This window comes from Pleurodeles waltl, chromosome 4_2, assembly GCF_031143425.1.
Source record: "Pleurodeles waltl isolate 20211129_DDA chromosome 4_2, aPleWal1.hap1.20221129, whole genome shotgun sequence".
Taxonomy (NCBI): Eukaryota; Metazoa; Chordata; class Amphibia; order Caudata; family Salamandridae; genus Pleurodeles; species Pleurodeles waltl.
The window spans coordinates 1,021,331,717-1,021,345,819 of NC_090443.1; the positions used below are offsets into that span (position 1 = coordinate 1,021,331,717).

Sequence of the window (14,103 nt, forward strand, 5' to 3'; positions counted from 1 at the left end):
ACACTGACTGATTGATTGATTGGTTATTGCAATAATAGAAACCACACACCAATCTTAAATAATATATCAATCCTTCAGGCATATTAGGAGTTTTCCAATTGTTCGTTCAGTGGTAAGGGCCCAGACCCCCAATGACAAGTCAGACCTTAGCTTTTAGGACCCCTTTGTTGTCTCCCGATCTGGCTGAAGAGCTCTTATCCATTCTGGATGCAGAGGGATTTGCTTCATCATCCTAACACACTAATGAAGACCCAGGGGCACCTCTGCATGAGTTTGCATAACCTATTGGCCTAACATCTGTTCCCTCCAACGTTCCTTGCGATGATCGGTCAAGTCACATGCCTATGACCAAATAATATGGACATTCTGAAGGATGGTCAGAGGCATTATGTGCTTTGATGAAGGAGCACCAGAGAGGAAAGAAGAGAACCAGCAAAGATCTGACCATCCTAAGTAGGTGATCGCCTGGATGTGGTCCTCCTAGATGTCATCTTGTTCAGAGTGTTGCTTAGCAAAAACTAGGGAAAAGGCATTTTATCTGTGATGGTATTTACTATTTGTTTAAAAAAAATGTTCCTTGAGTTCATGACCCTTTTGTAGCCTGTTCCCTAGTGGGATTTCAAAACCAGCTTCACAGTTTCAGGAGAGCTCGATAATAAATGGTTTTCAAACCCAGTTACTTAGACAGCAGACATGCACATTGTTCAGGAAAGTCCTTCTCCAAATGAATTTAATGGCAGCTTCATTGCTGCAGGTAGCTGTAACAAATGTGCTCCTGCTTTCTTCCTTTTAAAATAGATAGCTTAGTTATGCATCCTTCTCTTCCGTCAGTCATTTACATAACTTTAATGAATTGTATATAATTTGAACAGTTTTGTTTCAAGTGCCCTTCCCAGAGCACAACATTTGTGTAAAATGATTATTTGCACAGCAGGTAGAATCAGGGCTATATCCAACCTGCATCCCCCATAAAAAGGCACAATGAGGTATGAAGGTTTGCACCTGTAATCAGATTTCTGAAATAGTAGTCGAGGACAGACAAAAGGTCAGGCCTGACATAGAAGTGTCCTCACTTTGCACAAACAAACAGTGCAGTCCCACCCTTCACACCTACCATCTACCAAATGGCATTGCTCAGGGAGAAATAATCAGGAGTCTCTTGATAACAAAGTCTTCATGGTGATCTGCAGAGGTATCTGCACACACTTGTCAACTGGAATTTTGTGTTTATGTCCCCACTACATGTCCTCTAGCATTGCAGCACCACTGCACCAGTTTGAGGGGTTTGGGATCGAAACATTCAAACTCATAAAGGGGTGCCCCTGCTGACTTCACTATGGCCCAAAGTATCACCTACAACAGGCTGTCGGTGAAGACTGCCACATTATGAGTGTGGCGGGTTGGCCTTTGCCAACCTGCCACATCTCCGCTCATACCTCCAGGGTGGTCAGACCTGCTGGGCTGGAGAGGAGCATCTCCGACCCGGCAGTCCACAGAAGACCACTGGCGGTGTTAGGAGCCGCCTTTCCACCAGGGTTTCCGTGGCGGTAGCACCACCATAAAAACCCTGGCGGGAAGGCTACTGGTGTCCTTCCCTGTCACTGGCAGCTGACCCCCTGCAAGCACATTACCCCTCCCCACCTCCATCCAGGTACAGTGCCCTCCTCCAACCCCCCCATCCCCTCCAAGTACAGCCCCCCAGCCCCCCCTCCCCAGATACATGCACACGCACACAGACACCGACATGCACCCCGCATGCATTCATTCACCAACACTGACATACTTGCATTCACTCACATGCATCCATACATGCATTCACTACAACACTTATACCTGCATTCACCACAACACTCATACTCACATTCACCACAACACTCATACTCACACAAACTCCAACATTCATACATACACACTCATACACACACACATACACACTGACATTGATACACGCACTCACTTCTACATTCATACACGCATTCAACCACACATTCACACATACTTGCACACATGCAGACAACACCCACTCACACACACACACACAACAACCCCCACGTCCCACCCCTCTCCTCTGTCGGACGATCGACTTACCTGGTCCGGGGAGGAGGTCATCCGGCAGGGAATGGGCGCTTCCACCTCTGGCAGCGCCCCGCCATCAGGACACCGCTAGGCCGTATTCCAGGTCGTAATACAGCTGATGGAGTCCTTTTGGCAGGACGGGCCGTGGTGGTACTGCCCCAGGGCCTCCACCCACCAGCACGACTACTGCTGGATTTCCGCTCAGAATGTGACAGAAATCCAGCAGTACTCGTAATATGGTGGGCAGAGGACCGCCAGCACTGGCGGTCTTCTGGCGCCCATGGCTTTGGTGGTCTGGCAAAAAGACCGCAAAAGTCATAATGGGGGCCTATGTGTCTTGTTTGCAAGTAAGGACACCAGGGAAAAGCGGCTCCATGCTTCGATGTGCTGGGCTAAACATCAGTGTGACATGTCTACTACTGAGATCCTTAAGACTGTCTAATGTGTAGACTTATTCAGGAAGCAGCTGACCTTCGTGCTGGAGCCAAACACAGATTCCTGCTTCTGGCCTCACCATTAAAGGTGTTGGCACTCCCAAAGGGAGAAGCTGGATGACCCAGGGATGAGGACAACTACTTCTCTTGGCACTAAGGACAAAGGACCTTTTTCTAACACAGGTTTGAGCTTTGCAGTGGCCTCTGTGGAGCCATTTAATGGCATGTCAACAATGACTTCACCCATCCCTGTAACCACTTTTTGGCAACGGATAATAACAACTCAACACCAAACTCCACCATGCTGCATCTTTCCTTCAGAGGAGTGGAGAGTGGAAAACCACCTACACCCTATGAGGGTGACAGCTGGCACTCAGAAAAGGATATTGTGCCCAGAGGTATGGGCTTTCTGTTTTTAGTAGTCAGCCCTCAAACTTAAGCTAAATGATATCTTCAAACCAAGAGAGCATATTATTTGACCAATAAGGATATTCAATAAGGATATTCATCCTCTATTGTAGTATCATTACCAGTCACTAATGCAGATCACACCTGGCCCCCACTGCAAGCCACTACTACATAACACACCTTTCCACAACTGCAAAATACACATATGCAACCATATTATTTCTGTCATCTTTCCGCACAATATGCATTTCTTCTTTTCTTCCAAAGTGTGCGCTGCATTTTTTAGTGTTCAAGCTTGCAGTGATGCATAGCACCAGCACCATAAATTCAAAGAGCAAACCACAGCTCTACCACACGCTTGGGAAATCAGAACAACACACAGATGTAGGAAGCACGGAAACACAGACCAAATAGTATGTGTGCATGATGCATGCATATCTGTGCATTTGTTACCACATTAAATCTAAAACGTTTTGCCTTACCACTATAGAGCACACCTTCCCACAACTGCAGGCCTCCTCTACAGATCACAATTGGCCACCACTGCAAGCAACAACTACAGACCTCACCTGTGCACTACTGCAGGCCACCACTAAAAGCAACCACTAAAGAACACCCCTACCCACAACTGCCGACCACCACTGCACATCACACTTTGCTGCCACGCAACCATAGAGAACACACCTGCACAAAACTGCAGGTCACCACTAATGGTCACACCCAACCACTACTGCAAGCAACTGCTACAGAACACACCTACCTACACTGCAAGCCACCACTGAAGTTCGCACTCAGTCGCCACTGCAAGCAACTGCTACATAACACACTTGCCCACAACTGCAAGCCATCACTGCAGATCACACCTGTACACTATTACTGATCAGAACTGCCCGCCACTGCAAGCAAACTACAGAAGACACCTGCCAACAACTGGTAGCCATCCCTGCAAATCATTCTTGGCTAACACTCATGCAACTACTACATAACACAACTATCCTTAACTGCAGGCCACCACTGCAAGCAGCTATTACAAAATACATCTGTCCACAACTGCAGCCCATCACCGTAGATCACACCTGGCCACCATTGCAAGCAACAACTATTGAGCACACCTGTTGACAACTACAGACCACCACCACAAGCAACCACTAAAGACCACACCTGGCCACCACTGTAGATCACGCCTGCTCATCCCTGCAGATTACACCAGGCCACTATTAGCTACTCCTTTGGCCAACACTGTATTCCCACGATAATGGCCAAGACCATTACAACTTACCTAGGAGCAGTGTATGGGTAAATATAACAAGCAGAGGAAGAATTCAAGAGAGGAAGAGGCAGTGAAACTGCCTGATTTAAAAAAAAAAACATAAAGTATAAGATATTTGTTTCGTTTTATTTTTTCTGCAGAAGCATTGCTTTTTCTTATCGTACAGGTACTGTCTTTACAGGGTAAGCACAAAGAGGCTGTATTGTTTCAATCTTATGGTCCATGTAATGTCACAGATAAAGATCTCTCATCTGTCTCCAGACTCTGATTGCTCTTGACCTATGGAGGAGTACTTCTTCCTGCTATCTACTACTGAACATCAGTCACAAAGATTCTAGAGTCACTTTCTCACCCCAGAAAAAGATATACATTTCCTAACACTGTTGCATGTGTATGTGACAATAATTCTGTAGAGCTGCATTACATAGATACATTTGATAATATGTTGTATTTTACTGTCCACCACTACTCTGCTCTTTCAAATTTTGCTTGCTGGGAAACCTGCAAAAGTCTCTATCCTAGACCTGCAGCCTGATGATTATAAGATTATGTAACTTATGTCTGTCTTTTAATTTTCCAGGAGTGTCTCCCTTCATCAAAGCTCTAACACCAGCGAGAGTCAAGGAGAAGTTAAAAGCATTGAACTGAAAGGTAACACAACACCACCATGGTGAATAAACCCTGTGATACATTTATGCAACCCTGCTTTCCCCCAGGCTGTGTTTCTAACCAGAGAATAATGCGATCCAACCCTGGAACTGTACCACCCCTGGCCTAACAAGTGTATTTCTAATGCAAATTGAAGTGATACCCACATCACTGAAGAGAAGGGATCTCGTTAAGTTAGTAACACATTGTTAAGTGCTGAGGTTCCATAATAAGGATCAGTCTCTCATTTATAGGTCTGGTTTTAATGTGCAAATACAAGCATGCACATAAACATATTATTTTGTCATCTTTCAGCACAATATGCATTTCTTCTGTTCTTCCAAAGTGTGCGCCGTATTTTTTAGCGTTCAAGCTTGCAGTGATGCATAGCACAAGCACCATAAACTCAAAGAGTAAACAGCAGCTCTAAGACACGCTTGGGAAATCAAAACAACACACAGACATAGGAAGCACAAAAACACAGACCAAATAGTATGTGTGCATGATGCATGCATATCTTTGCATGTGTTACCACGTTAAAGCTAAAACGTGTCGCCTTACCAATGCTTGTTGTAAAGTACTTGGGGTCTGCAGATTTTTAGCAAATAAAGAGTGTGTTATCATCAAGATTGTGAAAGTAATGAAGAAGTGGTCAGACCAATACAATTTCAGATAGCTAGAGATTAGCATGCCGTGTTTATGAAAATCAGGTTCACAACGTATCCCTTGTTGTGGCTAGGGAAAGTGCAATGTTGTAGTAGGTTGTTGGCTGCAAGGATCTGAGGAGGAAACGCCATGCTTGGTTTGCCACAGCATCAGCACAAACACATTTAGGCATGTCAAATCACCATCTGTGAAAAGTAAGCAGGACTGTACTATCAATGAATGATCAGCGTGTGTGTTTGGGAATGCTTTTAGGAGCACAAATCAAATTGAGCAAAAATGAATATTTGCATTCCGTTAGAAATGGGGTCTCTAGTTGGCAGTCAATTTGCACCCTGTCCAAATAGAGACCCTCACTCTAATCAGGATAAGGGAGATACCCAGCTAAGTTAACCCCTGCTCACCCCCTTAGTAGCTTGGCATGAGCAGTCAGGCTTATCTCAGAAGCAATGTGTAAAGCATTTGCACATAACACACAGTAATACAGTGAAAACACTAAAAAAGGACACCACATCAGTTTTAGAAAACATAGCCAATATTTAACTGTGTAAAACAAGACCAAAACTAGAAAAATCCGACTTATAGTAATGAAGGTATGAATTTTGCAAGAATTAACTTAAAAATACAGTTCCTTGAAGTTGAAAGTTCCACCTGTGGCTATCCCGGCGTCGTGATCAACAAAATCAACAGTTCCGGCTGGAAGCGGCATCACGGGTCAGCTGCGGAGTCGGGAAAACCCGCAAACAGTGCCTTGGAAATTCAGCGCGTTGGGATCCTCACAATGGGATCCGGAGGGTGCCCTCATAGGCGTCGGTTCCAGAGGCCTGAGCTGGGGTCGTCCGGTCCTTGAAGTGAAATGTGTTGCAGATCAAGCTCTGGGCTGATGAAGACAGGAGCGCTGGAATGGATGGCATCAGGGCTGCGGTGCGAAGCGGACAATGCGACATTCAGTCCCCACAGGTCACGGTGCAGGCAGCGGCTCGGTGACGGCATCCAGCGGCAATGGTGAGACTAGGCTGCGTTGTGAAGTGGGGCATCGCGTCGTGCGGTGTCAGGTCATGGTGCAGGCAACGACGTCAACATTGCTGAAGTGCTGTTGTTGGTAGGCCCAAGTAAATGGTGTGGCACAGGACGGGTTCCGTGCAGCGTCCACTGGTCACGGTGCAAACAGGGACGTTTGTTGATGACACTGGAGTCGATGATGCTGGTGTTGGTGGGCCGGGCCCGTGGTGTGGGACGGGACGGTGCTTTGTGTACCTCACAAGCGGTGTCCACATGCCACGGTGCAGGCAGAGGCGCCGGTGTCGGTAGGAGCTTCATCGTCAGGGATGCCCAGGCTGTGCTGTGAGCAAGGCGATGCTGAAGTGCGGGGCCCACAGGTGACAGCGGTGGTAAGCCCAGGGTTGCCGTGCGATGCAGAGCAGTGAGACTCCATGTAGCTTTGGCAGGTCACGCTGCAGTCAGCGGCGTCGTTGACGGTGTTGCAGTGGTTTTTCTACTTGAACATCATAAAACACACAGTTCCCAGTGCTGTAGGCAGATGAAACTGAAGTTTTTGGTGTTCCTGAGACTTCCAACAGGATGCAAGCTCTACTCAAAGCCCTTGGAGAATTTTCTCAAGCAGGACACACAGCAAAGTTCACCCGTTGCTCTCTTTTAAGGCAGAAGCAGCAACTGCAGGCCAACCCAGCAAAGCAACACAGCAAAGGGGCAGTACTCCTCCTCCAGCTCTTCAGCTCTTCTCCTTGGCAGAGGTTCCTCTTGATCCAGAAAGATTCTTCAAGTCTTTTATTTTGGGTCCACTACTTATACCCCTTTCTGCCTTTGAAGTTGCCCAACCTCAAAGGAAAGTCTCTGTTGTTGACAAGATCCTGCTTTGCCCAGGCCAGGCCCCAGACAAACACCAGGGGGTTGGACAATGCATTGTGTGAGGGCAGGCACATTCCTGTCAGGTGTAAGTGACCACTCATCCCTCCACTTTAGTCCAGATGGCTCATCAGGATATGCAGACTACACCTCAGCTCCCTTTGTGTCACTACCTAAAGGGAATTCACAACAGCCCAACTGTCAAACTAACCCATACGAGGAATCCACAAACAGGCAGAGTCACAGAATGGTTTAAGCAAAAAAATGCCTACTTTCTAAAAGTGGCATTTTCAAACTAAAAATCTAAAAACCAACTCCACTAAAAGATTTATTTTTAAATTGTGAGTCCAGAGACCCCAAACTCCATTTTTCTATCTGCTCTCAAAGGGAAGCTGCACTTTAAGGATATTTAAAGGTAGCCCCCATGTTAATCTATGAGAGAACTAGGCCTTGAACAGTGAAAACCAAATTTGGCAGTATTTCACTATTAGGACATGTAAAACACATCAGTACATGTCCCAACTTTAACATACATTATACTTTACCCATGGGGCCACATAGGGCCACCTTAGGGATGCCTAGTATGTTTAAAAAGGGAAGGTTTTGGCCTGGCAAGTGGGTACACTTGCCAAGTTGAATTGGCAGTGCAAGACTTCACACACAGATAATGCAGAGGCAGGTCTGAGCCATGTTTACAAGGCTACTTATGTGGGTGGTACAATCAGTGCTGCAGGCCCACGAATAGCATTTGATTTACAGGTCCTTGGCACCTCTAGTGTGCTGTACTAGGGACTTACTGGAAAATCAGATATGCCAATCATGGATAAACCAATCAACAATACAATTTACACAGGGAGCACTTGCACTTTAGCACTGATCAGCAGTGGTAAAATGTGCAGAGGCAATAACCCAGCAAAAACAGAGTCCAGTATGGAGGTCAGAATGCAAAAAGACAGGGGAGACACTCCAAAAAGCTACCAGGTCTAACAGATGCTGTAAGGAAATTCTCTGTTTGCGAGGTCACCAGCTATTTTTTGCTGGATTTCATTGCTTGTTCATGGACTCTGAGCACTGGTGCACTGCTTTTTAGTTTCCAGTGTATATGCTCTGACCCTTTAGAACATATAGAATTGGCATATTTAACTTGCCTATAAGTCCCTAGTAGATAGTGCTCTGTGTACCCGGGGCCTGTAAGTTAAATGCCACTAGTGGACAGCAGGAAATTTTGTGCCAACACTAAATAGACAAGCGAAAAAATGACTCTAGGCCTGCCACTGCAGCCTAGCTGAGAAGTTTTCAAATTGCCCTTTCAGCCAGTCACCCTTTTGACTGTAAACTTTCCTTTTTATTGTCTCATATTCATTTAAAATAGGTCTTAAGTGTCCATAAGACAGGGTGAATGATAACAAAAAGCGTAACATAGTATGTCAGGTTTTACCTCTCCCGGCAGTGAAAAATCTACAAAGTTGTTTCCACTCCTGAATTGCTGACTCTACCGTTGACCAGCAATAGGTTATGCTTTAATCCTCATAAATGCTTACTTCAGTTAAGAAATAGCTCAAAAAATGCTGTAGCCAGTTATTTTAATAGTTAAATCAATTTCTCTTTAATGACAAAGTCAGATTTGTTATAACTATTAGGGGAAAGGTGAGCTTAGAAAGTCACTTTGTTCTTGCCTGTTAGAAATGGGGTCTTTGGTTGGCAGTCGTGTTGCCCCTTGTCCAAGCAAGGACCATCAGTCTAGTCAAGGTAAAGGAGAATCACACTCAGTTAGCCCCCGCTCACCCCCTTGGTAGCTTGGCACGAGCAGGCAGGCTTAACTCAGAGGCAATGTGTTAAGTATTTGTACCAACACACACAGTAATACAGTGAACCACTACAAAATGGCAGAACACAGGTTTAGAAAAATAGTAAATATTTTATCTAAATACCCAAGACCAAACACAATAAAAATCCACAATACACCAATAAAAATATGATCTTAGCACTTAAAAACACAAAAATAGTCCCTAGAGGCACAAATGCTGCAATTGGATGTTAAGCAGTGTCGTGACAGAGTCGTTTCCCACCATGCAACGCCACTGGCACCGTTTATGGAGTCGTACGGACCCCCAGGTACAGTACCTTTGTAAAACAAGTAAAAAACAGGCCGGTGCACGGTGTCAAGGAGGGAGGTGTTGCTGGATACGATGTGGCATCGGTTCCGGTGGTACGGGCAGAGGAGCAGATGCGTTGTGCAGCGGCGTCGGGTCCTTACTGCAGAGCGGTGGAGGTGAGGCGGCATTGTTTGCGGGGTGTCGGTCCCTTGGTACCTCCGGCAGAGACAAAGTCCGGCGAAGTCACATTATTACGGGGCAACCTCACAGGGTCGCGCTCACCTCACAGGGTCACAGGCGGCGCGACGGAGTCGGGTGTCACAAACATCGGTGCTATGACAGTCCAATCTCAGCGAAGTCGTGCAAGATCAGTGGCTGCGGCGATGCAAGGCCTGCAGAGTCATTGGGGTCATCACACTTCTGCGAGATCCAAAGCTTCAGGTGCAGGCGGCATTGCGGGTTCCGTGCTGCGGAGTCCTTAGCGAAGTCACAAGGTGTCCTCTGGCGTAGTTTCACAGGATTTCACCAGAAATTCACTTCCAGGGGCCCAGGAACTGTAATGGCACCCTCTGGCAAGTGTGAGTCCACAGCACGCAGACTTAAAACTGGATGGTAAATCCTATGCTGTCTTTGAGGCTTCAAAACATGAGGCAGACTCTACCCCAAGCCATTGGTAATTCTTCTCAAGTAGGAATGCACCACAAAGTCTTTGTCCCCTTTCACAGGCAGAAGCAGCACCTGCAGGATAGTCCAACAAAGCATAGTCACAGGCAGGGGCAGTACTTCTCCTCAGCTCTTCAGCTCTTCTCCTTGGCACATGTTCCTCTTGATTCCAGAAGTAATCTAAAGTCTGGGGTTTTGGGTCCACTACTCATACCCCTTTCTGCCTTTGAAGTAGGCAAAATTCAAAGGAAAGTCTATGTTGTTCACAAGATCCTGCCCTGCCTAGGCCAGGCCCCAGACACACACCATGGGGTTGGAAACTGCATTGTGTGTGGGCAGGCGCAGCCCATCCAGGTGTAAGTGACCACTCCTCCCTTCACTTTAGCACAGGTGGCACATCAGGATATGCAGGCTACACCCCAGCTCCCTTTTTGTCACTGTTTAGAGGAGAGGTGCAAACAGCCCAACTGTCAAACTGACCCAGACAGGGAATCCACAACAGACAGACACAGAATGATTCAAGCAAGAAAATGCCTACTTTCTAAAAGTGGCATTTTCAAATGAACAATCTAAAAAACAACTTCACTAAAATATGTATTTTTAGATTGTGAGTTCAGAGACCCCAAACTCCAAATTTCTATCTGCTCTCAAAGGGAATCTGCACTTTAATAATGTTTAAAGGCAGCCCCTATGTTAACCTATGAGAGGGATAGGCCTTGCACAGTGAAAACCGAGGTTGGCAGTATTTCACTGTTAGGGCATGTAAAACACATCAGTACAAATCCCACCTTTGACATACACTGCACCCTGCACATGGGGCTAAGTAGGGCCTACCTTAGGGGTGCCTTACATGTATAAAAAGAAGAGGCTTAGGCCTGGCAAGTGGGTACACTTGTCAAGTCGACTGGCAGCTTAAAACTACAGCCACAGACACTGCAGTGGCAGGTCTGAGACATGTTTACAAGGCTACTCAGTGGGTGGCACAACAAGTGATACAGGCCCACTAGTAGATTTTGAGTTACAGGAAGTGGGCACCTCTAGTGCACTTTACTAGGGACTTACTGGTAAATCAAATATGCCAATCATGGAAAAGCCACTTACACATACAATTTCACATAGGGAGCACTTGCACTGAAGCACTAGTCAGCATGTCGTGCCGCACCGCGCGGCGCGCGCCGAGCGTTCGGCACAAGCCGCGCGTTCAGCTCGGGCCGCGCCTCGCGTCCTTAAGACGCGGCGCGCCCCGAGCCTTTCCTGCACCCTACGAGGCCCCAGAGCTTACTTGGGGCCTCGCTCTGTTCTCTCCCTCCGTTTCTGTTAGTGTCTCCTGACCCCTCTTACCTGTTGTGGCTTCTTTCTTCTGTCTTCTGTCTTCTTTCTTTTTGGGTCTGTTTTTTGCACTTTCCTTTATGTCTTTTCCCCTTCCCAGGTTACCCTTGTCTTCCCAGCATTCCTCCTTCCCTATTCTCTATGGTTTCTATTCTATTCTATTCTATTCTATTCTATCTACTTTTCCCTATCCAAGATGGTGTCCTTTTTCTTCCTGTGGGTCACTTCCTGTTTTGTGGTATTTAAGGGTGTTTTTTTCTTCTCTTCATTGCGCTGCAACACTCTCTGTTCAGATGGTGTCCTCGCTCCTGATTTCCTAGCCTTTGGTTCTGGAATTCGCCATTTCTGTGTTATTTACGTCAGTTCTTTTTGATTCCTGTTCCTCTGTTCTTGTTTTCAGGAATCCTCAGTGAATCTTCTCTTGGAGGTTTTTTCCCCTTCTTGTGAAGGGGTTTTTTCCCTCTGGCGCTACTTTCTTTAGGTCACGGTCTGTTCTTGGCGTTCCATTGCCTACAGCACCGTGGCTACCAGAAAGAGTCGCCCCTTTTTGGGCCAAAGCCGAACCCTCAAGATCCACGCCTCAAGATCTGCAAACTCCAGCGCAAGCAGCACGTGAGTCGTGACAGATTGCAGCGCCCAACCATTCCGACGTCTTCTAACACCATGGAAGACACTGTGGTAGCAGCTGCAGATCCGGATCAATCTCTCCTGACGACAATTCAACAACAAGCTCAAGAATTACAACAACTACGTAGTGAGAATGCTGCATTGCGACAGGCTTTGGCTTTCCGTAGTGGTGACGTTCCGACGCTCTCCGCCTCTACCCATCGTTTTTCTGGGGAGCCAACCCAACTGCGTGAGTTCCTTGATTCCTTAACAGTTTACTTCGCCTTCTGACCCACCCAGTTCTCCCAAGACAGAACAAAAGTGGGTTATCTCATCAGTGCCTTATCCGGTCCTGCCTTGGCCTGGGCAACCCCGATGGTATCATCTAACGATCCGGTATTGTCGGACTATTCGGCCTTCGTGAATCGCTTCAAGCAGATGTTTAGTCGTCCAGGATTGGAGGCTTCAGCGGAAGAAGCCTTATGCGATATTCATCAAGGCTCACAAGATGTCCTTCAATACATAACACGCTTTCGTCAGCTAGCGGCAGAGACCACCTGGGTGGAACGTACTTTGGTGACTTTGTTTCGTAGAGGACTCAAAGAAGAAATAAAGGATGAACTAGTGCATTCCACCAGAGTGGAAGATCTTCGTGGCCTGATGGATCAAGCCCTTTCCATCGAGTATCGCCTTCAGGAACGGAGAGCAGAGAAGAGAAAGAGTAGAGGGTCTTTCCAACCAAGCACTTCACGAGTTTTTCCGCATCGTTCTGAGGAACCTCGCCCTCCTGTCAGAGACATCGAAGGAGAACCCATGCAGGTGGATACAATTCGAGGCCCTCTCTCCGCTAGCGAACGAGAAGATAGACGAAAGAAGGGGTTGTGTTTGTACTGCGGTTCTGCCGGCCAGATGCTTCGTACCTGTCCAGTACGTCCTTCAAGGCCATCGGGAAATGGCACTTCCCGTCCTCTGTAAGAAGGGGACGGGATTAGCAGCTATACCTTCCATCAGTTCCTTTAATGACAATACTACATCCTTGTTCATTGTACCAGTCATGTTACAATTACCTGATGGTCGTCAAGAGAAAACTATGGCACTACTAGATTGTGGAGCTAGTGGAATTTATATGGATAAGAAGTGGGCCACTACTCAACAAATTCCTATACAACCTAAGGAGATTCCTGAACAAGTACACACGGTGGACGGATCCTTGATATCATCGGGTCCAGTTGATACTACTACCCTGATGTTGAGTTTACAGATCGGTAACCATCAGGAACACATCTCCTTTGACCTTATAACTTCCCCCAATCATACCATCATTCTTGGAATCCCGTGGTTCATCAGACATAATCCATATGTGAACTGGGCTACCCGGACGGTTTCCTTGTCCTCACAGTTCTGTCACGAGCACTGTTTTGCTTCTGACAAGTATTGGTCACCCAAGAGATCAATAATCACGGAAGGTACTACCGGTTCGACCATTAATACAGTCCAAGGAGTTCCTGAACACTATTTGGAGTTTCAAGACGTATTCCAAAAACCCTCCAGATTAGTGTTACCTCCACATCGAGATTATGATTGTGCTATTCCCTTGGAACCTGGCACTATCGTTCCTTTTGGAAGGATGTATTCCCTCACGGAAACTGAAAAGGAAGTACTAAAGGAGTACTTGGAAGAACATATTCAAAGTGGTCTTATTGTTCCATCGTCTTCTCCGGCCGGGGCTCCTCTCTTTTTCGTACCCAAGAAGACAAAGGATCTTCGCCCTTGCCTGGATTTTAGAGGTCTGAATAAGATAACTATTAAGGATCGATATCCTTTGCCTCTCATTAGGGACATTTTAGAGGCAGTCAGAGGGGCCCAACGGTTTACCAAACTAGATCTACGGGGAGCCTACCACCTTTTACGCATTAAAGAAGGAGATGAGTGGAAAACGGCCTTTAGGACTCCATTTGGCCACTTTGAATACAGAGTAATGCCCTTTGGTCTTACTAATGCCCCCGCAATCTTTCAGAGATTTATGGACTCAGTGTTTTCTGAT

At 46.6% G+C, this 14,103-nt stretch overlaps 1 protein-coding gene across 1 annotated transcript in view; it reads left to right on the forward strand.

Moving 5' to 3' along the window:
• LOC138293608 (adhesive plaque matrix protein 2-like) overlaps positions 1 to 14,103 on the forward strand; it is a 562,975-nt gene that overhangs the window by 46,930 nt on the left and 501,942 nt on the right. The window contains exon 3 of the mRNA XM_069232882.1: positions 4,769 to 4,839. Coding sequence (XP_069088983.1) covers positions 4,769 to 4,839 — 71 coding nt within the window. The remainder of the gene's footprint in view (positions 1 to 4,768; positions 4,840 to 14,103) is intronic.